The sequence below is a fragment of the Falco naumanni genome, chromosome 8 (genome assembly GCF_017639655.2).
Source record: "Falco naumanni isolate bFalNau1 chromosome 8, bFalNau1.pat, whole genome shotgun sequence".
Classification (NCBI taxonomy): domain Eukaryota; kingdom Metazoa; phylum Chordata; class Aves; order Falconiformes; family Falconidae; genus Falco; species Falco naumanni.
Window position 1 is genome coordinate 63,356,798 of NC_054061.1, and position 24,337 is coordinate 63,381,134.

Genomic DNA, 24,337 nt, shown 5'->3' on the forward strand with positions numbered 1-24,337 from the left:
AGCAAGCAGCATTCCGAACATACCGAATGATCCACAGGAGTAAAATTAAATGACGACTACAATTAAGATGTTTTAGGTTATTATAGCACGTGGTGCCAAGAAGTAAATGACAGTGCTTATGTTTGCCTCCTTAGCTGCTTGTGTGCTTTTACCCATCCTTTTCAAGGCCAGGGTTTGCTCTGCTTTCCCTTTAAGTTCTGAAAACCAAATGAATACTAAAAAAGCTTCATGACACGCATGTTATTGTAGTCTAGGTTGTCTGTTTATATAATGCCATAGAAACATGTATGGCACTCAGAGAAGGGTATAATTGGCAGGACTCCGCCTTGAGGACTTTGGAATTTTACTTAGATACACCACCACTGAGAATGACAAACAAAGGGTGGAGAAGGGGGAATGGTAGGCTGAAGGTCACAGCAGTGCAGGATCATGAACAATGCTTATTATTGATGCATACAACTGGTCATTAATTGCTGTTTTTTAATTAACCCAAAGGTGTTAGCTTCATCCCTCCCATCCTTGGTGACTTCTCTCACTTTCCTTAGTTACTTATCCATTACAGAGCTGGCTTTTTACAGTCTTCAGAGGCCTTCAAGAAAAGAACCATTTCTTCTTGATCAGTTATCCATTTGACAAAGCCGAGCCGTACAGCTCACATTGATCAGACCCACAGGTGTTTTAGGAAGCTAACCTTGTGGCAGAAGCTCAGCTCCCTCAAGAAGCGCCAATTTCAACACAAACATGCAGTGGGGTTGATGTAGTTTGGACCGGACAGACAGCAACGACCCTTCTCAGCAGGGAGCTGCGTCACCTGGGGGATTTGGGACAAGCACGGAACATTAAGAGCCTCACAGATGGAAGCTGAGAGTGTCTGCGCTGCCTTCTCCAATTCGTTTGCACTGACTTCTTTGACAAGACATGGAGAAGGCAAGACACCCATTCTGTACCACCAAAGAAGGCCTCAAAAAACAAGAGGCACAAATAGCTCCACCAAGCTGTTAAGCCTCTGTGTCACAGCCATTCCACAGGGGAGCACGTGCCTAAGTAATGCAACAACACATGCAAAACAAAGCCTTACCTGAGCATCTTCAGCCTCTGGCAGTTCAAAAGTCACGGGGAAAGAGCCGCATCTTCTACACGTTGCCCCTACTACTGCAGCCTTCAAGAAGCAAGAGCAAATCTGTCTGTGCAATGGCTGATGGTTGCTGTGCAAAGCGTCCGCTGCTGTTTGCTTGATGGAAGAGCATGGAGCTGGCGCGCCAGAGCACCCCGCAGAGCGGTAGGCTAACTGGAAAACGTGCCATGCAGCGCGTCTCGGATCACAGTGTGACGCTGCCCATCTTCGGGGGGATACTCCTCTGCTTACTGACACTGAATGTCGTTTCTCTCATTCTGTGGGGGTAAAAGGAGCAACACACACGCACCCCCACCCACCCCGCCACAAACCACCACCCTACACACATTACCCATGCCTCAAACATTTGAGAGCACTGCTGGCTGGAGCAACCTCTGTGGGAACAAATGCCAACCAAACCCACGAAACATCCAGAGCACAGGGTGATCGATATTTTGCACAGGCCCCTCAGAACCAGCACACCACCTCCCGCCCTATCTGCAACAGCCAGTTCTGGACATGACCTGATCACTGAATACAGATAACCCCTCATCCGAAAAGAATTGTCATGGGTTTATTTAATACAGGTCATTAAAAAAAAAAAAAAAAACCACTTTTTTTTTTTTTTTTTTTTTGCCTATGCCAAAACCTCTGCAGAAATCCCACCACCTGCGGACACAGGAAATCAGCAACAAAAGGCAATCGTCCACGCAACAGGCAAAGCCACCCCGTCGCTGCTTACCATGGCTGCCTCGCTGTTGCCCAGCACGCGCTTCATACGAACTCCGGTCTCTATACTGAGGAAAAAACGAGCAATTGCTCAATGCATGGCATCAGGTATCCGTCATCTGGATGCGTCTTTCAAGTCTAACATCAAGAATGACAACAGAGTCTGACAGCAGCTCTCCTTCAGTGATTTAGGTTAGCTTGCATCACATGTCTGGTAGCAGCAAGGTAACACAAAATTACTTTCTAAAAAAAGTTTTAAAATAATAGAAATAACACATCAGTCTTAGATTCTACAAAGAGTAAGTAAGAACTTGCCGTGCAACTGTTCTAGAGCAAAGGTCTCCTTGGACTATGTCTGGTGGGGAGAACCCCTGCCCAACTGCTGATAAAAGACCAGTTTCTCTTACTGGAACTAGTATCACCTGTTACAAAAGCAGAAGGAAATGTTTGGCTGGGGCCCCTGACTTTTATTAGAGACAGAAAAATGTATTTTTTCCCTGAAGAAATTTCCCTGTGAAAGTAACAGTGCTTCTCTGTGCTACAGCCACTGTTGTAAAGCATGTTGCTGCCAGTTTGGAAGCTCCGTTCGGAAGCAGAGACTCTTACGTGAAGCCTGGGCCTCTCCCACATGTTGACCATAGGATCTGGTGCTTTGTTCGTCATAGTTTTTGTTTCATACGTAGTTCTTGCTCAAATTACGTTGCAGATGGCTGCAGAATCCTTACTTGCTTCGCCTCCAGAATTACAATCTGTAACATGTCAGACTCCATAGGCCACCAGAAGTCACTTCGAAAAGGTGACGTGAGAGTTATCCTGTGGTTTCTCTAAAAGGTTTTAAAATGCTGCAAAGGACATGGAATGATCTAGAGATAAGAGGTACTCATTTAAAAAATAACGTTACAGTATTTTCAGAGGCCCAATAAAAGAGTTGATTTCCAAAGTGGATTTTGTAAGAAGATTTATTTTAATTAAGTGATTTCATGATGAAACATGGTCTTAAACAAAATAGAGATCAGTATGAAAATAAAATTATACACAGAAAAATCTTTTCCCCGAATGCTGAGTAACAGGAAATACAACACAACACTCCTGTATTCAACCAAGTAGAAAATGATGTGAATCTGTGAGCAAACATTATAGTACATTCCGTGAAGCCAGGCACAAGGAAACACAGTGTGTGCCCCCGTTAACACTCGACACATTTTGTGTCTGCTCTCTCTGCCTCAAAGGAAAAAAAGTGAAATGTAATGCAGAGTAAATGGAGAAAAGGACACACACCATCTTAATGCCTGAAGCACATATTCCCCACTTAGTGTTTTGTGAAAGACGTATACCAAATTCAGATGAAACTTAAATTGGCTTGTAGAAAGATAGAAAAACTTGATATTGTATTTGATATACAGTCTTGTGAACACTTAACTGAAAAGTATGGAAAGGGTTAAAAAATACACCACGTGTTCTATGTAAAGCTTAGAAATAAATACACACTCTATTCTCAGTGCCTGAAATTCTTTAAAAACAAAGAACTTGGTATAAAATTATATCAAGTAATTGTCAAAAATGAGGGAGATGCACCTATAGACCGGTTAGATTCTGGATGCCTGCATCCCCACTACAAACACTTGTAAAACTGTATGTGCTTTCAAACATGCTGAATAAAGCACACCGCAACCTAGCGAGGGCAAGAGTATCGACTGACTCGGGGGTAGCAGTATGCCACACCACACACCCCTCATTACCTTCTTTTTCCCTAAAGTTGTCCCAGTCCACGCCGTACCAGCCCTTACAAGTACAGATGTTTGGTCACTTACACAAAAAGCAGCCTTGCTGATCAGGATTCGTGGATGCCCTCAAGGCTATGTCACTCCAAAGAAAAACAGAGTGCGAAGAAACAGCATCCTCCTAAGATGACTTACGTACTTATTTATTATTACAATTCTTCTCCCTCCCTGCAATGCCGATGATAAAAAACTGGCTCCTGAGTGTTGCAGACTCACTGCAGAGAAGCGTCCTGCCATACGGAACGACTGAACCATTATGGTCCAACATTCCGGTTGACTTCTCGCTTAGAACTTAAAAGTTTATATAAAACTCTTACCACCTCAGATACCATGTCAATGAAGAAAACTTGCAAGGAATTCCTCTTTGACTCTTACACTGACTTATCCAATAGTCTTGGCTTTTAGGTGAAGAACTTGGTCAGCTTTTAGGTACAGAACCAGATCCTGAAATCTTCCTACCCTCTTACACAGTATTATTTTTGGTAACGTTGAGAACATTTTAATTACCTCAAATAAGCTTTAGAAATGTCCTATCAGTCCCTCTCTTTGTGGAGATTCATGGTTCTTACACAACCATAACACAAACCCCAACTATCCAAAATAAAAGCCCAGCAACCCAAAAATACACTTTCACACATCTACATGCCAGGCATTTGGCCCATCCTGTTTAAAATGAATGTCACCTTCGGTAGTGGTGATTTAACTCCTTACCACATGCTACTTCTCTTGCAGAATGCAGCTAGTAATAAACACAGTAATTATTTGTAGAAACAAAAAGAGGACTTTCAGACACCCCTATTTAGAAGCCTTCATCTTCATAAGTGTAGTCCAAATAAAAAAAAAAACCAAAAAACACGCAATCCAATAACACAAGAAAAACCAACAGAGAAGAATGCTTTCTGATTGTGTATTTTAGATTTTCAAGACCTGAATTAGGTAAAATACAGCTTGCATTTGCAGTGACACCAACATATTTCAGGACAAACAGTCGTTTTTCCTGGGTACACTATCACAGCTCGATTTCCCAGCAGAAGCGATCCCTTGTGTGTACCCGCCTGCCCCCCGTTCACCAAGCAGAGTCCCGTTTCTGTCCCTACTCGTTCAGTCGTGTCTCCACTCCAGGATTATTCCACGGTTGCACTTTGTGTGCCTGATCTGCTGTGTGGAAAGGTCATATCTTATCATTACAGCACCTACAATTACATTCCTTCCTTAGTATTGTTTATGAGGCTTCAGCGATTTATTTGCTTATTCACACAGTAATCTATTTTTAAATTACTTGGCTCCAATGTCTGATTGCAGTCCGCGTGGCAATCAAATATGATGCCTCAGCAAAATCTTTTATTGACCCGATTTATACTGCTAGGTGAGCGTTTCTAACTATAAAAATTGTAATAGTCATTTAAAATGAGAGATGCCAAATAGTCATTGCAGTTATGTCAGGAGCTGCTTGTATTAGCAATTAGCAGGCAATGCAGGTATGGACGAGCTTTTGGAAGAAACCTGTTCAAGGGCTGTATTGCAAAAGCCTCCCCCTGTGGAAGAGACAGTCCTCACTAAGGTGACGCATCACCTGCTGCCGTGATTTCTGGATCAGCACTCACCCTGCCTCCCTGCAAGAGTGACTCACCCTTCCAGCCAACAGCCCCGAGCAGCCCACGGAGGCTCAAAAATTCTGGCCAGAGAACCCCCCCCCCATTAATTTTGCAAAACCAAAACAAAAGGACATTTTACCCTTGAATGCCTAATCAACTGTTTTCCAAAAAACTTTTATGACTATTTTTCCTAAACCACTCACAACCTAGATGTCAGAGTAACAGCTGTCCCACCGACTCCCCGGACTGAACAGACCTGCTTTTGTCGCAAAGGAGACCAGTTTAATTCTTGATGCAAAAATAAACAAACCCACAACTTATTCTGATACTATAGCTACAGCCAGTGTAGGTGGTCAACGATTGTCTCTGGGTGATTGCAGGATTATGTGCAATTAAAAGGGAGAGGCCGGCTGGCCTTTGGAAGGCAGCCCAGAGTAAGGGAGACCAGAGTCCTGCGGAGTTTTGTAGGTCTATACATTTAAAAGCTGATTACATTGATGTCAGCACAAAACTATCTTCAATTAGCAGAACAATATACCTCCTGAGCGCTTAGCAAAAGCCCTCTTAAGTAGAGAAGACTTTTTCTAGCAGGGGCTGAGCGAGAAGTTTCTTAAAGTTCTAAAAAAGAAACAAACTGAAAAACAAAATCCAAGTTTCATTATTCATGTATTTCATACATAAGATTTTTGAAGGGAGGAAGGATTGAAAGAAGCATAGTTCAGCTCCTTTTGCATTCACTGCAACTTTAAGAGACCTGCCAGAATACATCTAAATTTTATAAATCAAAATGTTACATTTTTGTTATTATTCTGCAACGTAACTGGACTGCCTTTGGTACGTAAAGGAAACAAGTTAAAAATCCCAATTATTGATTTAGGCAGGGGCTAATCAATAAGCACAGCAATTATTTCACATAGTCCTCAGGAGATAATTTAATTGCATTGTGAATCCATACAGATACTACAGTGGATTGTAACCATTCCGGAGGAGTCCCTGACTGTCAGCTTTTCCCTACGGTCAGGAGGAGCCTCCCTAAGCAGTGACCAGAAGGTCATTATAATGTCACTGATATTAAATAGAACCTTGAAATTAATCATGAGTCTATGAAGTAGAGCCCTAACTGAAGTCTCAGCCTGAACAATACTTTTCTTTACAGTAAAATTACTTTAGAAAATACCAAAAATGTTTGAATAAAAAACTTTTCATAGCAATGAATATTCCATATAGCAGTAGTCGAGTGCTGAGACAGGACAAAAGCACTACGAAGCTCATGGTCTGTTTGAAAGAGATGCAAAACATAAACCACACTGTGTGTGTATATGGTCAGCTTTATAATTTTGCATACTGCCAACAAAAATGGGCTGTAAAAAGGCTTTCTGCCTTTCTGGCTTTACAATAAAGTTCTTCTTTCCCCCTGTTTACCTACTGTGTATTTATTTTTCCAGCAAACAAGCAATTTCAAATCGAACCTCCTAAACGCTTTTTTATTTTAAAATATTTAGGCAAGAAGGTTAGACTAGTCCAACAGCAGTTGCTGTGGTTATGCTAATGAAATTGTAAAGGCTATTTCACTTGCAATTGGTGAGCTAGTCAACCCATAACATTTCTGCAGTTCTGTTTTGTACTGCGTAATTGAGCCAAAACGCAAACAGTTGAAGAAGCCAGGTTTGAGTAATTATTCTGAAATTTTGTTTGGAGTTCAGTTTGCTTGCCTAGGGAGGAAAGGAAAGGGTGAGAAGGGGAAACAGCAGTGATGGCTGAGCATTAGCACTGTGAGGTTAATGTTAAAGCTGTCTGCAATCTTGCGACTGGAGACCAAGCTTTGCTCAATGCCCGTCCGTGTCAACAGGAATAATTACACATCCACATAAAAACAGGGGAAAGAAAAACATAACTGCTAGTATAACTTAATACGCAAAGTGAGGTTCATTTGCTGAAAAGAATTCATTTCCTTCATGCTATGGGAAATGAACTCCCAACTGGCTATTCAGACACAGCTGATGCAGATTCCCCTTTGGTGAACAGGAATTCCCTCAGCAGAGACAGGGTGCTCCGAGGATCTCCTTAAACCTCTGCAGCGAAATTCAGTAAACATCTGCAATTAATACTGCTGAGATTACATTCAGCAACCAGCTGATACCATTGCAAATGCTTCAGAAGGAAGCTTCTCTTCTCTTTTTTTTTTTTTTCCTTTTAGAAGTATTAAAAATAAATAAGAAACCACAGAACCCTCTCCTTTCCTATAATTTTAAACTGAGCAAACTACCAGTCCGGTCCTCTGCCAGTTTAACTCACGCCAGCAGCTCTGTCTGATGTGCTGCCAGCACGCTGCTGCCCAGCTGTGCAGTTTGCCCGCAGATGACTGCACTCACCATGCCCTGGGTGACCCGACGTTTGCCGCTCCAGTGCCGTGGCCACCTGGTGCCCAGGGTGGGCTTCACCCTGGGTACTCCCTAAGCCTCATTAACACCTTTTTATGGTGGGATTGCTGCATGGATACTGAAAAATATATTTAAAAGCAAAAAAGGCAACTGCAAAAAGGCGATTATTTGATAAATAGTAAGGAAAAAGAGCAGGGAGGTGGGGAGGAAAGGCGAGCAGGACTGCAGATTAGATAGATTGGATGTGATTTTGGATTGCAAGAAGGCTTTGCCGTGTTACTCCGCAAGATGCTGCTGACGATGTGACAGAAGCAGTGGATGGCTGTCTCCTGCCTGCTGTGGGCAAACCCACGGCTACCCTAAACCGCTGTTGGCTGGCAGATTTTTAACAGGTAACTGCTTGCTAAAGGAGGTGCCACGTTGCATAATTTCATCAATTACCAGCTTTCCTGGTGTATTTAGGAGCGTTATGGGTAAACTGACCGCTAGCAGTGCCCGGTGAGCAACACACACCTCTGCTCAGCTGGGACACCGGGGCAGAGGCCACTGGCAGGCAAGCGCAGGTCTGCAAGGACCTGCTAGGTGCTTTTTTGGCTAGCAACGCGGGGTTCTGCTCCCCAGCAGAGCGGGAAACCTGGGCAGCTCACTTGAGCTCTCGCGGGGACCTCCCAGGCAGGCTCTGTCAGACGGAGATGCTGCAGGTAAGTTAATACAAGCTGTCATCTCGCTGCAGCTGAAGGGAATCTTTTGTCTGCTTCAGGCTGACCAGCTTTTTCACCCTCCCTAAATGCAAAGCTCCTCAGCGCCGTCTGGAAAAGCTCCGAGAAGATACAGAGCTTTCCGAAAGGCCTGCATCCGCACCCTCGCGCCTGCCACGGCGCGCTGTAAGCAGAAGCACCGCGGTCACCCGTTGCGGTCATCTGCAGGACGCGGAAAGTTGGCTTTCTCTTGGGACATGTTGAACAGGAATGGCTTCCCACACCAAAGGGAGAGTATTCCAAGCAGTAGCCAGGAGACATGGGTATCTGGGAAAGCTCAGGCTTCCTTTCCTGTATTCCCTCCCTGCTAATCTCTTCAGAGCAGCAGCATCGCTCGTATCATCGCACAGAGCCAGCCAAGGGTGCAAGACACCGCAGGCAGCCGCACTCAGGCCGCTAACGCCGCGTCGCTGTCAAACAGCGCTTCTCTGGAGACCCTCAGGTGATGCTGGCAGCGAAGGAGGAAGCAGTAGCTCCTCCTCAGTCTCTCTTGGCCTTAATACTACAAGGATTCTGGATTTTTTTAATTTTTTTTTTTTTTTTAAACTGACAGCTGCCCCACTGGTGACCCTGTCACATCTTTACAGATTACCAGATCATCGTGGCTGATTTGACTTAGTTTGACATGCATAAATACAGAACAAATGCGTGCAGTAGATATATTTAAATAAAAATTGACAAGATGCATTTATTGGTTTAGTTTTGTACAAAAGCATAACTTAAAAGGCAGACTAGTATAAACTTAATTTGTGCCAAATATTTAAACTTCATTCCAAAGAGTTTCTGGTTCAAAACTTGTAGATACAGTTTCCACCTGGGAAATCTCCTTTTTAGACCACAGATAATACGGTATTGTAAAATCTAAATTCTGCAGTCCTTCAACCAGTCAGAAGTTGCATTCTGCTCCGAGTGCCAGAGTTTTAGCTACTCGGTGAATGGGTCATGAGCTATGCTGGAGTGACCTGATGAAGAGTCAGCCTACTGCTCATTCGTGTTCTGAAAAAAAGATGCGCATTAGGATCTGTGGCATGCAATCTTAGCAAAGACTGATAAATACATGTGTAAAAATAGGGTGACATGTTTGCATTTTTCTTTGCCACTTCATACCAGCCAGAAGTAGCGTAAGAAAACCTATGTTACTTAAGTGAGTCCCGGATGTCATGCAGAAGCTCAATTATTCCTGAAATAAAAGAATGCTTTCGCTCTGATTTTGCAAGTGGATTTTCCTTTGCACAGGCAACAATTTTTTCAGTAAGCCTAAAGGGTTTTCTCAGTCTTGGCTGCCACCACCACAGCTGCACCTGCCTTCTGACTTGGAGGCTGGAGTGGCAGTCCTTGCTGACGACATCTCCACAGACGTGAACCGCCGCTGGAAAAAAACCCGCCACAAGAACCAGCAGGATACCTCCCCGAGATGCCCTTTCGAGAGTCTCCAAAGAGAGAGCGTTATTTCCAAAGCTACTTTTCCCACAGAACAGGGCTTGCTGTGCTTCAGGGCTATCAAGAGGGCTAGCGCAAAGCTAGATTCATGGTCTTGTCATCCAGTATCCAAGCGCAACTTCCTGGAATTTTAAGATGTGGTGGATGCACTGCGTGACAGCAGCTGGACAAGAAACGGTGCGCAGCTGCCCAAGTGTTCCACAAGACTGTCTGGAGGAAAGTACCAAAAATAGATGCGAGCAAGCCTCGTGTATTTCAGCAAAATTAAGCATAAAGAAATTGGTGTCCATGCAGTGTTTGATATGCCATAAAAACTCTTCCAAATAACGTTTGATAAGAAACTATTTATCAGTGGAAATGCAAGCTTAGACACTACGTGAACAGTTTACATCTTGTAGGTGTTCACTGATACGGGACAGTGGCATTGTGACCAGTGGCTCACCTTGAAGCAGGTTACCCATGGGTTTCCCAGCTGAGCTAGTGTTTTATGGTGCTGTACAAATCAAAAGTTGTGGGGAGCATATGAAATATCTGTATTAAAACCCACTGCATTAAGTTATCCAATGCATGAAAAATGACCCAGATGCATTTAAAATAAATGCATATTACAACATCACATATAGTATTATAAAATTATTACTTATGTGCACAGTCCTGGTTTCTCTAGACATGGCACCGTGAAGAAAGCCTGGTTCCTAAGCATTTTTATAGATAGTGATGCAGTTTGCTATCAGTCAGATCATAATGTCCCTTCAACTTTGGTACATTCAGTGCAAAATATTTTTGGGAGTTTTTCACTCTTTTATAAAAATAAAAGGCATTTTTTTTCCCCTTTGAGAGTGCTTAAAGAATAAACACTAGCAGAATGTCTGTTCAAGCATGGAAAGTGACAGAAACAGAAAGAGCGTTTTAGTTTGCTTGTTTCCTGTTTACACTCTAAGAAACATAATATAAGGAACCTATAAAAATAAACAGAAGTCACTGTGTTAGGGTTTTTCTCCTGATATGCTGTGATAAATTGCTAGTTTCTTCTTAAAATAGTTTCCATGCAGTATAAAGCATAAAATCAGTCTTATTAAGTCATTAAGTTCATTATAACAGCTAATCTTTTGTCATACACACCACTGGCAAACACATTTCCACAAACCTCAACGCAAGCCGTTGCTGTGATATCCTTTGGCTCTGACCTTCCCTCCAATTCACTTCTGCCCCAGGGACTTGAGCTCTGTGGTGCACCCCATGCAGGCACTCGTAGTCTTACGTAAAGCAAGTACTGAGAATGCTATTACAACACGGCATGAAGTAATGTACCTTCAGGAATTTTAAAAAAAAATAAAAATCTCTCGTATGATTTTTTGATATTTACTGGGTAGGTAAGGGGCTGAATGGTTTCACATTTTGCCTTGAATTTGCTATTCAACAACTCTGATGAAATCCAGTTTTCGGATACGTGTCAGTTTTGCAGTAGCCGGGTTGATTGTAACGTGGGATCACGTTTCTTGTTTGCTCAGAACATAAACTTAAGAAATTTGGCTGTCCTGAAAAGCCATGGATTGCAAGAATTGGTTTTCCCTGCACATCAGGCACACTCTAGTTTCACCGCAGAGAATTTCGCCACTACTACAATGCATTTTAATTGCTTCAGAAGCTCTTTCATGGAACCTCATTATTTGAATTGCACCGTGAAACAATTTTCCTCTAGGAAATCCAATACAAACGTTCATTCATTCCTTGAGAAGACAGACCCACAAAAGTCCAGTGAGCTGGGCACTGTGGTTTGTGTATCACTCAAGTCCAAAAGTACTTGTCTCTTCAACTGCTGTCAACAGTTTTTCATATAACATAGAGAATGACGGATAAGGGGGAAGGTCCAGACGATTGAAACAAGTGTGAGCCCTGAGAGAGGGGGGGGGGGGGGGGGGGGGCGGGGAGAAAAAAAGAAAAAAAGAGGAGGTGAAGTAGTACATTATTTTAAAAGTTCAAAAGAAAACACACGGACTGGTATGTGCTTGCATAGAGATGGGCAGATAGTGTTCTTTCAGAAGACTTTGTTCTGTCAAATGATGTTTTCCAATTCAACAGGTAGTGAGGTTTAATCTACTTTCTTCTAATTAAAATAAGCCAGTAAGAAGCATTTATGAAGGTTTTCAGAAACACACTGACAGCCCAGAGGGCTTGTGGTAATCTTTATCCATTAAATGTGCATGAGAAAACAATGATATAGCGTGGTACAGTTCAAATAGTCTGTTCTGAAATCGTGGCTTTAAATTATCTTCTGAGCAGTAGTATTTTTTTTTCTCTATTCATGACACTTGAATACTGCATTTGGAATGATAAACAAGGTATTTCAGTACATTGAGCATGCATAAGATATTAGATTTGATGAAATATTAAAAGTATTCTAGATATGCAGGAAACAATCCCACAGTCGTAAAGGACAGACAAATTAGATGCTCTTAAGTCTACGTTTCCCTGGCATACGGATCATGTTCTTGGGAAGTTCCTCCTTGTGCTGATTTACACTGCGTACATATCTGACCCTGCAAGCCAATGACCTTTAGAATAACACTTTTTGTAATTACCCAAAACTATGCACGTACCTCTGGCACACCGCCCTGACTTCTTAAGAGGACAACCACGTGGTTTATTTCCAAAGTCCATCTACCTCGGTTTTCTGACATGCTTGGAACCCACTCTCAAAACCTCTTCCAGGGATTGTGAAGGGAGTTAATAGAGGTTTCTCCTCATGGTAGGGCAATGTATCTCATTGCCTGACCTCAGGGCAGGCTAATAAGGATACTACTTTCTAAAACATGCAGTGGATGAGGCTGCTGTAGTGAAATCCACAGCATAACTAGTAATGCGATGGGTTCTTGAGGAAGAAATGACATGAAGAGGAGCTGGAAGAGGCATCTTTTCTGCTCTGAAGCTCTGTACCAAATCCTCACTGTAGACTGATTTTAGAGGATGAAAACCTTGTGTTTTGGTAGGTCTCTGTTTACAAATACTTTATTCTTTTGCAATAAAACACATCACTGAGTGAGTTACTTAAACCCCAGCTGAAAAACAAATCTCCTGCGGTGACCTGCCCTTCATCACTATGATCCGTATGAGGTGTAAATGTGTAACAAAGTTAATGGAAGGACTGAACAAGCTCCCTCCTCACAAATGCAACTCCTTGTTTAACCTAACCCCTCCCAGGAACTTGTACTGAGCTTCCTCTGAGCCAGAAAGTGCTGCCTTCCATGGGAGCAAGTTCATTAATTGCCATTTTAAGTGGCTCTCGGCTCCCAGCAATGGAACATGAAGTGAAGTGGGTTAATCTCATTTGTTAATAAAGTAAGAGTTGATGACAAACCCCTTGTGAAGCTGAAACACCCACCAAGTTACACACAGCCTTAAAGTGTCGTAAAAAATACCAAGCTGTGGAAATGTATACACAGCACAGAAGGTCACAATATTATTATAAACACAGCCCAAACAGCAAATACGCAGTCCCTTACAGAAGCACTTAAATCTTGCACGTCCCCCCAGCACAGTACTCCTAGAAGTACGCTGCTAGTACATGCGTATCGCAGGGAGGGCACTTCCCCACCCTGGATTCCAGGAGCCCGGGAAAATTTCTCCACCCAGCCATCCCTCTAAGGCTCCTGGAGGAAAGCTGTCTCTGTTCTCCTCGCTTGCCTTTCCAAAAAGCTTACAGAGTAGTACCTGTGGTACAGATTAAATTATTGCATTTCATGCAGAGTACTTTTAAAAAGGTAAACAAAAATGCCCGTTGGAAGAAAGAGATTGATTTAGACCCAGCAGCAAATGGGCAACTGGAACTCGGTGATGCCATTGAGTTCAGTGCAGCGTGTGGAGGAGTCTTGGGCAATTAACAGCCTAACCACATGCTTCTGCTGCACGGGGCTGACAGCCACTCATTAGAACTATGGATCATGTTGTGTGGGCTGTAAACCCACAAATTATAGAAGACATAATGTATAATTAGCAAGGGATTCATTACAAACTGGTTTAATAGTAAGCTGGTATGTTGTTTACATTTATTAAGAGAACTGAATTTTATCTTAAATTTGAGGGTAATTTTGAAAATGCAGTCACCTACTGTGGAAAACCAAGCCATTAAAAAAAGACAAAAATGTAAGATCTTTGTCTTCTGAGGGAATGCACGGTTTCCTCACCATAGCAAGCAACATTGTAAGTCTTCAAGAAGAAAGGGTTTTTTTCATGTGGGCAGTATTTTCCCATTCCACCATTTCAAACCATGCAGGCACGAAGAGTTCATCTTCCTGGACTCGCATTTTATGACAACATGAAAAACCATCATGGTTCCCAAAGCCCAGATTCCCAATTAATCTCCACTTTAAAACCCTAGAGTGGCTTAGGGTTAAAATGCAGCAGTCAGACATAGATACTATTTGCACATGAATCACCACATGCAGCAGATACAAACGTACAGCAATGAACCTGGAACTAATTTCTCAGCACGTAAGTGAACTGAAAGCGTAACAGCCCTCTGCCGATGTACTGTCATCTACAAACAGTCTGAAAGAAGGAAGTAGAAGGATCATCAGGGATAGCCACAGTTAAGCTAAACCTGTAATAATCGATCTTTTCAGGGCCTTTTACATGCTCCTGACTTCCGCTGTAAAGGACAATGATAAAGGCTAGGCAACCTGACGTGCACCTCAGAAATGTCACTACTTTCATCCAGCAGAACTGATCACACAGCAGGCAGAAGAGTGGCAACTCGGTAAACTTCTAGTGAATACTTCTGCGGTTATATTCACAGCTGCTCAGACCACAATCACACACCTAAGGAACTGTATTAGTTGCCTTCTGTGTCTCAAAATCAGGAAGAAGAGATGGGGACGGGTATTCTTAGGTGTTTTCAGCAGTGCAGTATTTTTTTTTTTTTTTTTTTAGAAACAGGAAGAAATAAAGTCCACTGACAATTGTTGAGTCCTGGCTCTTGCCACCCTCACGCCAAGTATTACAAATTTCACAAGCACTCCCACTAAAAGGGCAATTTGCAAACTATAAGGCTGCTAGGGGTGAGTGACGGTGCCTTAACACAAATGCTTCGCTTTACCTGCAAATGAGTGAGAGCCACAGAGTCCCAGGGCAGCATTCTCAGCAGCCCTAGCAATGTGTTTACACATGAAGGGCTTGTTTGGAAACCTCCTGAGAGTTTGCTACTTGGGGTCATTGTTAACCATGTCTTAGCTTCAAGCCAGGACTGCGTGGTGTTTGCACAGTACATCTTTGAAGCTGGTGAGACTGAGGCTGCAGCTATGCTGCATGCAGGAAGTAGGTATGTAAAAATGCAAATCCTGCTTTCTGTTTAGGGCTTAGCCCATTTAAGCATAAACGTGGAAGATCATTTATTTTTTATGAGATCAAGGTTCCCTGTGTACGAATGCCAGGAATTGCCAGCTCATGACAACTGTAGATGTTTGCCATACACAGTTGTCTTTATTTTAAGAAAACAAGTGTGGTGTTGGTTTACTTTAATTCTCACATTTGTATATTAAAAACTATCCACAGAGAGAAAAAAAATAATCAAATGTTTCCTAACCAAGGAAATCATACATGACATTTCAAGGGCACGAAACATTCTCCTAAATGTTGGCATTTCCCCTACAGCGGCTGAACACCCTACGGTAACAAAGATTCTCAACATGTTTCTCCATGTTGCACTACAACATAGAGTCTTATTCTGCAGTTTATTACAACCAGGGCTCCCCGTAACCTTTTCAGGGAAAAATCTGAGCATCCTGTTCTGGCATTTCCTGACGTTTTCCATGCTGCAAGCCGTGCTTGTTAGCACCAGGAATCCCAGTATTAGAGAATACATGGAAAAACTCCCACAATGTTTAAGTTTCTTACTTAAACTCACAGGAGTATCTTGTATTTTGAAGTCAGAAGGTATTTAAAAAAAAAAAAAAAAAAAAGCAAGCTTTTTCTTTTTAAACAGAATCAAAGCTAGTCCATAGGTCATTCATAATAAAATCATAAAGTAGAATTACCAGGCTACAAGGTATGACTAGGCCCCCAAAAGGTAGCAGAGTACTTGATTTGAAATCGCAGTTTCCAGAATTTGCTTATCTCTAATCCCCAGCTGCCTGGCTCTCATTTGTACTGTACGCTGGAAAGTGGCTTTGTCTGACGGCCACCTGCTGTGCCCTGGCTTTTGCAGTGCCACTTCTGCCCCTCGGACGTCTCGGTGCGGTTCCACAGCAGCCTGCAGGCAGGAGCCAGCCCCGAGACGGCACGCTGGAGGAAAAAGCTAAGGGCTGCTGGTCAGAGACCCTCTGTGTGTCTGACAGCCACCTTGTGTCTAAAAGGAGAGTGTGAGCACAAGGTATTCCTGAGGAATCTTGTTTATGAGGAGCGGGCTAGGATTAGGGTTGAGTTTCCTCCCCAGATGAGCCCAGCCCAAAGCGTCCCCAGCCGCCGCAAGCAGCCTGCTAAAGCTGAGATCTGATCGAGGAGTTAGCTCACCCACACTAACCTGGGTCTAACCACTGTTAACCCATTCTAGAGGCTATGGAATTAAAGAAGGGTGAAAGGAAATCTTCCAGAAGCAGATCAGACTGATCACAACACAGAAGAGGCTAGAATCTGACATTTTTTGTCAAAGAAGTGTCCATGCTGGAAGACGTCTCTTGCATCACTCATGTTACTTGTCTAGTCCTGGTATTGTTACCATGGGCCTTGGAAAACAACCCTTTTCCCTGTCATTACAAAATGGAAAATTCAGAAAAGGAACTTTTTTTTTTTTTTTTAAAAACTCCTCATTCTACTCCTCCAAACCTGCCGTCACCTTTTTTAAATGCTGCCTCTTGTCGTCAAGGGCTTGGACAACTCAGCTCCTGTGTTCTATCTCAGACTCTCATCCTGTTCCTTTACCCTTCTTGATGTATTTCAATTGACCCTACTTGTTCTCTTTGAAATCTTCACCCTCTCTTGTCCCTGTGCTGCCTCTTAAGTGAAGTGACACCCTCCTTAAACACACTTCTGCAGCTCCTAGCTTACCTCTTCCGTATTTGTTAACACTTTTTACACCAGAGGATGAGAATTACATCACTAAACTCTACCGTAAAGGCTGTGTGTCTAATGCAAAAAGTCTGATACTAGCTTTCACTCAGACACAGTCACGAGTGCCATTGAATTTTAATTCATATTAACTTTTGCTCCTAAGCAAGGAACCACATGTTCAGTAAGTAAACGCTTGTACCTTTAATCAAATGTAACAAAATAAATGTCAGAAGCAGTTATCTTCCTAATATAATTTTCCATGAAAAAAGCATGACAATCTGGACATCAGCTGCAGTTACACTGCCTTGTCCATCTTACAGGAACAAAACCAAGTTCAAAGAAAGAGGGATGCATCAGACACTGGAACAACGGGGAAGGAAATTTTCATCTAAGGTGCCATTTATTTGCACAGTCAGTTAAAACTTGTTTATGTTTCTCAAACGGCTTCTCTGCTATCGCGGTAACCGATATTCTAAAGTATCTCTATCGTTAACATACACACAGTTGTACCTTGGAAGAGCAGTGATCTTCCCCCACTTCTCCACGCAGAACCTTCTTGGACCATTGCTCCCCCGCAGAGAGGCAAATCCTTCATAAGGTATGCTGGACGTGCCTGTAACAAACTGCCAGCGCAAACAAAACATCGTGGGTATCGGGGACACAGATGGTGCAGATGAGAAATTTATTTAGATCAGCATATCCAACGAAGTCCAAATGCTTATGTAAAATTATTTGCAAAATAAAGAGATTTGTGAGGCACAAGTAAGAAATGCTGCTTTAAATGGAGGATAAGGGAAAACTAACCATTTGCTGGTAGGGCTCTAGAAAAGACAACTTAGATGATCAACTCCCTTCAAAGGTTTCTCTTTGAAAGAGTAATTATGCTACATAAATAGTGTAGAGTAAAACACTATTAATTTTAAGTTACTTAAACTTCGGCCTAAGTGACTTTTTTCCTACTGTCATTATTTTGTTTTAAGAGGAGCCGGTAAAAAAGTAATAATGTATGATAATGGCTCCATGTTACGCTTTTTTGGCTATGTGGATTTCAGTGTCTTCATAAACTGGTATCGAATGCTCTAAAAAAAAGGAATAAATTCTGAAGGTTAGGTAGATCATCCACTGACATTTGCTGAAATGCTGTCTGTTGAGCAGATTTAGTTATAACCCGTCATGAACAGATGAAATGCTGTTTTTGACAGATGAGAGGCTACTTAATTTTTAATTACCTGGATACGATAAAACCTTCTAACTAACAGATGCAATAGGAACGTATAAGCAGACATCTCTGGCACTCCATCAAATGAGGTATCACACACTGTTACAAACCTGTTTTAAGTACTTAATCAGATACAAAAAGGAAATCCTTCATCATACTCATATAGGTAACTCAATAATCAGATGCAAACTCTGAATTGTTAAACAGTGGGTTTGTAATAGATCAAGAACAGGGTATGGGTTGGGGTTTGTCTGTTTCTTTACAGGTACGATGGATGTAATCTGAATTAAAAAAAAACACCACCTCAATAGTAGACCCACATGTATAAATATAACTCTGCTGAAAGGTTTTTGTCCTTCAGCAGCAGGCTGACTGGATTCTGCAGGCTGACTTAGTGAAAATGGCATTGGACTGACTTTCAGGTTTTTATGCATTATTTTGTGATGTGAGGCACTTGATCTTCCACTGAAGCTTTCTTCTTCCTAAACAAGTATTATTCAAATATCTACCTAATAGTATAACCAATTACAATCTTCCTCTTCTATCTTTACTAGTCTTAATATACTTTTAATCAAACAATAGCAAAGGATTACTGACAACAGATACTTTATCCTAAATGTGGTTTTTTAACTTAGAAATCTAAAAAAATAGAGATTAAGCTCAAGTCATTTAAGATTATTACAGTTAGTCTCTGAGGACTGTCAGGTTATTCCCACTAGCCAGCATCACTACAATTTTTGTGTGTCATAAACCTGGATGGGACTAGTTTAGCATGTTAACTGTAACGATGCACATTACACAAACCAGCAGATTTCTTACCTGTAAAAGTCTTAGTCGTTGTTCATTGTTGAACCTTTCCACAGCAGCCCAGAACCACCGGATCACAATGTGATTGTCATGATAACCTGTTAAAACAAGAAGAGCCTTTATACCTTTGGGTGCTACAAAAGTGCTTGAGAGAAGTTAGTACGTTTTTCCTGGTTTGGCCCTAGTCACACTAATGCTGTATTTCTGATCCAGTTGCAGCAAAAGACACTAGGTGAGTGAAGAATACTCCTAAAATGCTTAAAAATCTTCAAGGCAGAGAATTCATTTAGTACAACAAAAAGGAGTGAAATCTATTCTGCAAGCATTTCTTCCATTCATCTATCACCAACAGGAATGCAAATTCCTGAAATCTCCAGTGCTGTGCTTTTTACATATTTAAAGCTACAAACGGTGTTGCAACCATCTCTCTCAAAGTAGTTCCCAAATCTTCCATTGTTCTCAACCGATCTCAACTGCCAGTCTGCAGTCACTAGGATTACTTCTGATTTCCTCCCCCTCTGAGAGTGGAAAAGAGGTAGATCCTACTAAGGACAGTTGCCACCTCCACTTGTCCCCAGTGCCCGGGTGGTCCCCTACTAGGTACCTGCTGGGGAGAAGGCTGCTCCGTTACCCTCTCCAGGCAGGAACAGTAAGGGAAGAGCTGCAGGGGGAAGCCATGAAGTAAACTCAGATGGACAGATTACCTTCTGCTAACGCAAACTCAACCACAGAAATTCAGAAGATACTCAAGATGTATCTCATAGGATGGTGCTTTGGTGTCTTTGAAGCCAGGCAATTCCAGGCCCCCCAGCACAACAAGGCCAGTGAACAATTCAAAATTAAGGTCACCTCCTCTATACTCTGTGTTATTTCTCCAGTCGCTCAAGTCGATTTCTGCTGTTCCAGCTATAACCAGTTCCAGTTCTCTGGCATCAAACACAGACACGAGCCTCGCATCCACCACCTGCGAAAGGAAATACAATGCACAGTAGCATTCTTCATTTATTGATTTTTGCCTCCCTGTGGAAGGCTTTAGTGGGGCTAAGGCATTTATCAGGTAACATTTCTCTCATGAATGGAAAGAATAAAAGTGGTTTTTTTTCTTTTTAAAGGCAAGTAAACCAACTTCTTTTTCTTACACTGCAGATACTTTCAGGTTCATTAAAGGATCACAGTGATTGGGAAGAGAATTCTACTGGCAAATAATACAGAATTATGAATTATTTCAGGGCAAATTAAGTTCAATACATTCCACTTAATTGTCCACGTTAAAACAGGTGAGAGAGAAATACCTTGAAACACACTCGGTCCGCCGTGTTACACCAAGTACGGCACACGCACAAACCCCCTCAAAGGCCCAACGAAGAAACGGATGGTGGCCTAGGCAAGCGTTCGGTGCTAACCACTCAAATAGGGATCAAGAGTATTCTCCAGTTTACAGAAGATAAACTAAACCATATCATAAGTCAATGACTAACAATTTTCTTTTTGTTTTATTTAACACCCCCACCTCACCCCCAAGATCTGTAAGGGCACTTCTGCTTCTGGATGTAGCTGCTTTTTGGGACACCGTATCTGGGAAACGTGTATGAGGAGAAAAGTATTTGCGGAAGATAAAGGAAGAAAGTAGATTTAATTTTGTAGTTTTTTACCTCATAGAAACCACGAACTAGACTTTCTGTCTGTTGTACAACTCCTCTCTCAATTCTCCATTTCACCATTCTTTCTATATATTCTTTCTTGTTCTTTTCAGTTACTGGGATGTTGGCACCTCCGGGCTTCAGTTCCCGTTCTGTGATCTTAGGAAAAAAAAAAAAAAAAAGACCAAGTGACAAAACAGCATTGCAATGACAAAAGAAAGATTTGTAATAATTCAAATTTTCAAGCTGAAGTAATTCCTTAAAAGCACGAGCCAAAACTGACTTTAGCAGACTGAAATATGTGAAATAAGAGAACATACAACTATACATACAACAGAGGTGCTGTAATACCTTTGAATGCTAACTCTACTGCAATTAAATTCACGTAAACTACCTCCAGCAGAGCAACCCAAAATTTTGGTATTTCAGATACTCTCCAGAAAACTCTCCTTAACCAGAAAGACATGCCTGACCAGTTACAAATAATAATTACTCCTTAGATTTCAACACTGTTTTCACCAACCAGAATTTTATAAAAACAAGTTCAAATCAGCATGGAATGACAATAAATCTTCTGGCCAAATAAATGTTTATCTAGCAGTCGAATACACAAAGGAAATTAAATTGAGAATCTTACACACCTGCCCAAAAACTTCTTCATTCACAGTAAATGTGAGATCTAGGATATCATGTATGTCATTGTCTTTCATCCACTGCAAACTCTGGTGAAACTCTTCATCGAGATATTCCAGGTCACTCAGGTCACAGAGTCTAACATAAACAAGAAGAAAACACCCAAGTACAGATGACAGCAGCAGCGTGCGCTCAGTAACTAAACTCAGATAGGACAGCCCTAAAAAAAGAGACTGAGAGTGGGAGCCAAGAGGAAAAAAAACCAACAGAATAAAGACGACACTACTTCCAATCTGTTTATTTGCCCAGCAATAGCAGTTACTGTGTAACACAAAATAATTGTTGGTATATAAACGCCAGATTTATTAATTTGAAGACACATTGCTTATTAAGCTCATGGTGAGTCTGTCCTGTGTTTCCTGTGAAGAATATTTTGGAATTCTGAAAATACATAGATTGAAGAGACAAAAATTTTATATCATAACAGAAACACTAGGTTTTTATAAAAAGCAACTACTATTCTTTTTGCTTATGTGACTACACTGCCCCTTGTCTCTTTGTTGTGCAACGAAGCCCTTCCAGACACCCTGCTTATCACAGAAATACCTTTTTACCTTTGCCTGTTCCCCCTTACCCTGTCCTCCTCCTGCAAACCCCACCTGTAAGCCAGCTGTCCCTTGCTGGTTTTAACAGTTGCTACTCAGGCTTTGAAGGTGCCACCTGTTAGTAACATTTAATACTGTGGTGGCAATTCCTGCCACTCGTAACTCCTGTTCTGTGGAACAGGCCAGCGGGGCTGTTCATTAAGGAAGGCGCTTCTCGGCTGCAGCGCTCCCATTCCTCGTCCCTATAAAGTCAGATGAAAGCCCTGTACTTTCAGTTGGACACTCAAGGGTCGTTCGAGTGACGTGCTGCAGTAACAGCCCCTACATCAAAGCTGACGGATGGGGCACCATGTCCCGCTGGCAGAGCTAGTCTGGATGGCTTACCGGTTCTGAGGAAAGCCGAGGTCCAGGGCTTTTATGGGGAAGCTGCATGAATTAGGCTGTGTACAGAGGTGACCGCCCCTCATTTTTAATGTTACTGTCCAGAGAACCACCACGTCAAACAATTAATAGAATTTTGCAGTCACACCATACTAGTATTAAAGTCCATCTGGGATAAGTCCTCATTAAAATGACACTGTTAGCATTGAGGTACTTCTAAAATATATGTGCAATAGAAACGGATGCACTACCCCACACCACTAAAACGTACGATGTTTTATAAAAAAAACCACCTTCCAGACTTCCCCAAAACAGCTTTCAGTTGGAGGACAAAAAGGTGAAGCACCGTACATTCATTAGGTCTTAAATTTCAGACGTGCTGAAGAAGCACAGCTCTTTGTTTCAGCCAGAACACGAGTAGTAGTTCTGAAAACAAAGTCTGAAGTGTTATCAAAGTCAAGCTCCTCAAAATGGAGATTGCCAACACAACAGTCTACCTTGGAGAATGGGTCTTGCACTTGCAGTTACAAAGTGATTCACATCCTATCCTGTGAGTCATTACAAGGCAAATGAATAAGAACCCTATTAATATTGGGAATAAACCCACAACATTTCATCGTACAAGTTCAAACGTAAGATTTTCGTAGAAGAAAGCTGGTAATATGGCTAAAATAAAACAGGAGGTTTTCATACTGATCAGAAACATTCTGAGTTATTAGGTAACTGGCTAATAACCATAAACAGAAAAAAAGAAACTTTTTTTAAAAGTCCTCAGTTGAAATGAAATGATTGAACTATAAATAATGTCTTGTCTTCTTCAATGATAAAACATCACGATTTACCCATACGCAAAATGGCATTATCCATGGGGGATGGAATCAAACAAAAAAGCCGACAGAACAATTCTACTCACATTCGGAGGAGGGCTTTATAAAAGGGTCGTGTAAAAAAGGCATCTAGCAAATACTGATGTATCAGAGCAAGACCAAGAATTCGACCGCTAAACCTGAACCTGGAAGGGAAAGAGTTACAATTGTTATACTGAAACTTTGTGGTTTGTACACTGCTCTGCGTTCAAAACTTACATGTATTTCCAAACAGCATTTTAAAATCAGATAGCTACGTCTAAATTGTGGTATTTTTGTGGGTTTTTTTCTTTTACATTCTCAGCAGGACAGAGAAAAAAATGCAAGCCTGTAGGGTGTGGAAAATCCCTGATACCCAAGTTGCAACTTCTCAAAAATGTCAAATCCATATTAACCCAATCAACCCCTGCCAGACTAACCTCTTTATAAAAGCATATCTTCCATGCTTTTCTTGCAAAAGAAATATTCAAAAGATATTGCAAAGCATATCTTTTCTTTGCACACCTCTCATAGGATTAATTTGTTTGCATGTTACTGGGAGGCCAAAGGTTTTTCCCCCCTTTCCCAGCCCGGCAGTCCTTGCTGGCTGCCTTTTCTCCTTACAGTGGCTCCTTGATCCCTCTTCCGACTGGTGGCTATGGAGTTCTTCCAGACATTTTCACCAACAGCAGCTGGAAGATTTGTTATGTATCACCCCAGTACTCTCCAGCCCTACATCAATGGGACCTAAATGATCTCCTCCTCTCCTCTCTCCTATTCTTCCCCTATGAGCTTCACTTTGTCGGGCGTGTAAGGAAGGTTGGGGGGGGAGGGAGGAAGTTTGACAGATTTGAGATCAGATGGCAGCAACTTGGAAAGAGTAGGGTCTTTGAAAATATTCTCGTGAGAATAAAGATTCATTGTGAAAAGTTCCATCTCTGAAACTAGATTTAAGTCTAGTATTTTTTTTTCCAAAGAAAATAATAGTTCTTAAACTTTCTGTTTATGCATCTTCAGCAATGTTTTTCTTGGAAAGACGAAGACTTTATTATATCTGTTTGTACAGAGGGTTTGCAAGGTGAGGGTGTGACATGCAGGGCCCTTCTTCCATGCATAGCCGCTTGACACAGCTGCATTTTCTGAATTCCCCCTGAGGTTGTACGAGACCAGCCCGTCACTGGCACCGGCACTCCCAGAAAGAGAAGGGGGTCATGCCTCCCTCACCCCCGAGGTCTCCGGTCCAGCACTGCAGAAGCCAGGGAGGAATACAAAATGCTGGCAGAAGCTGCACAACACGCAAAGTTTTTTCTCCCCCTTCTTGCCAGACTGTTCTGTTTTTCCAATGCAGCATATGCCGAGTTTTGT

At 42.0% G+C, this 24,337-nt stretch overlaps 1 protein-coding gene across 1 annotated transcript in view; it reads right to left on the reverse strand.

Annotated features, from left to right (window-relative positions):
- Positions 1-7,367: 7,367 nt before the first annotated feature.
- HECW2 (HECT, C2 and WW domain containing E3 ubiquitin protein ligase 2) overlaps positions 7,368-24,337 on the reverse strand; it is a 168,146-nt gene continuing 151,176 nt past the window's right edge. The window contains exons 23-29 of the mRNA XM_040602976.1: positions 23,041-23,139; positions 21,150-21,279; positions 20,521-20,667; positions 19,718-19,832; positions 18,881-18,966; positions 17,353-17,465; positions 7,368-11,694 (exon numbers count right to left, since the gene is read on the reverse strand). Of these exons, the coding sequence (XP_040458910.1) occupies positions 11,583-11,694; positions 17,353-17,465; positions 18,881-18,966; positions 19,718-19,832; positions 20,521-20,667; positions 21,150-21,279; positions 23,041-23,139 (802 nt within the window). The 3' untranslated portion in view covers positions 7,368-11,582. The remainder of the gene's footprint in view (positions 11,695-17,352; positions 17,466-18,880; positions 18,967-19,717; positions 19,833-20,520; positions 20,668-21,149; positions 21,280-23,040; positions 23,140-24,337) is intronic.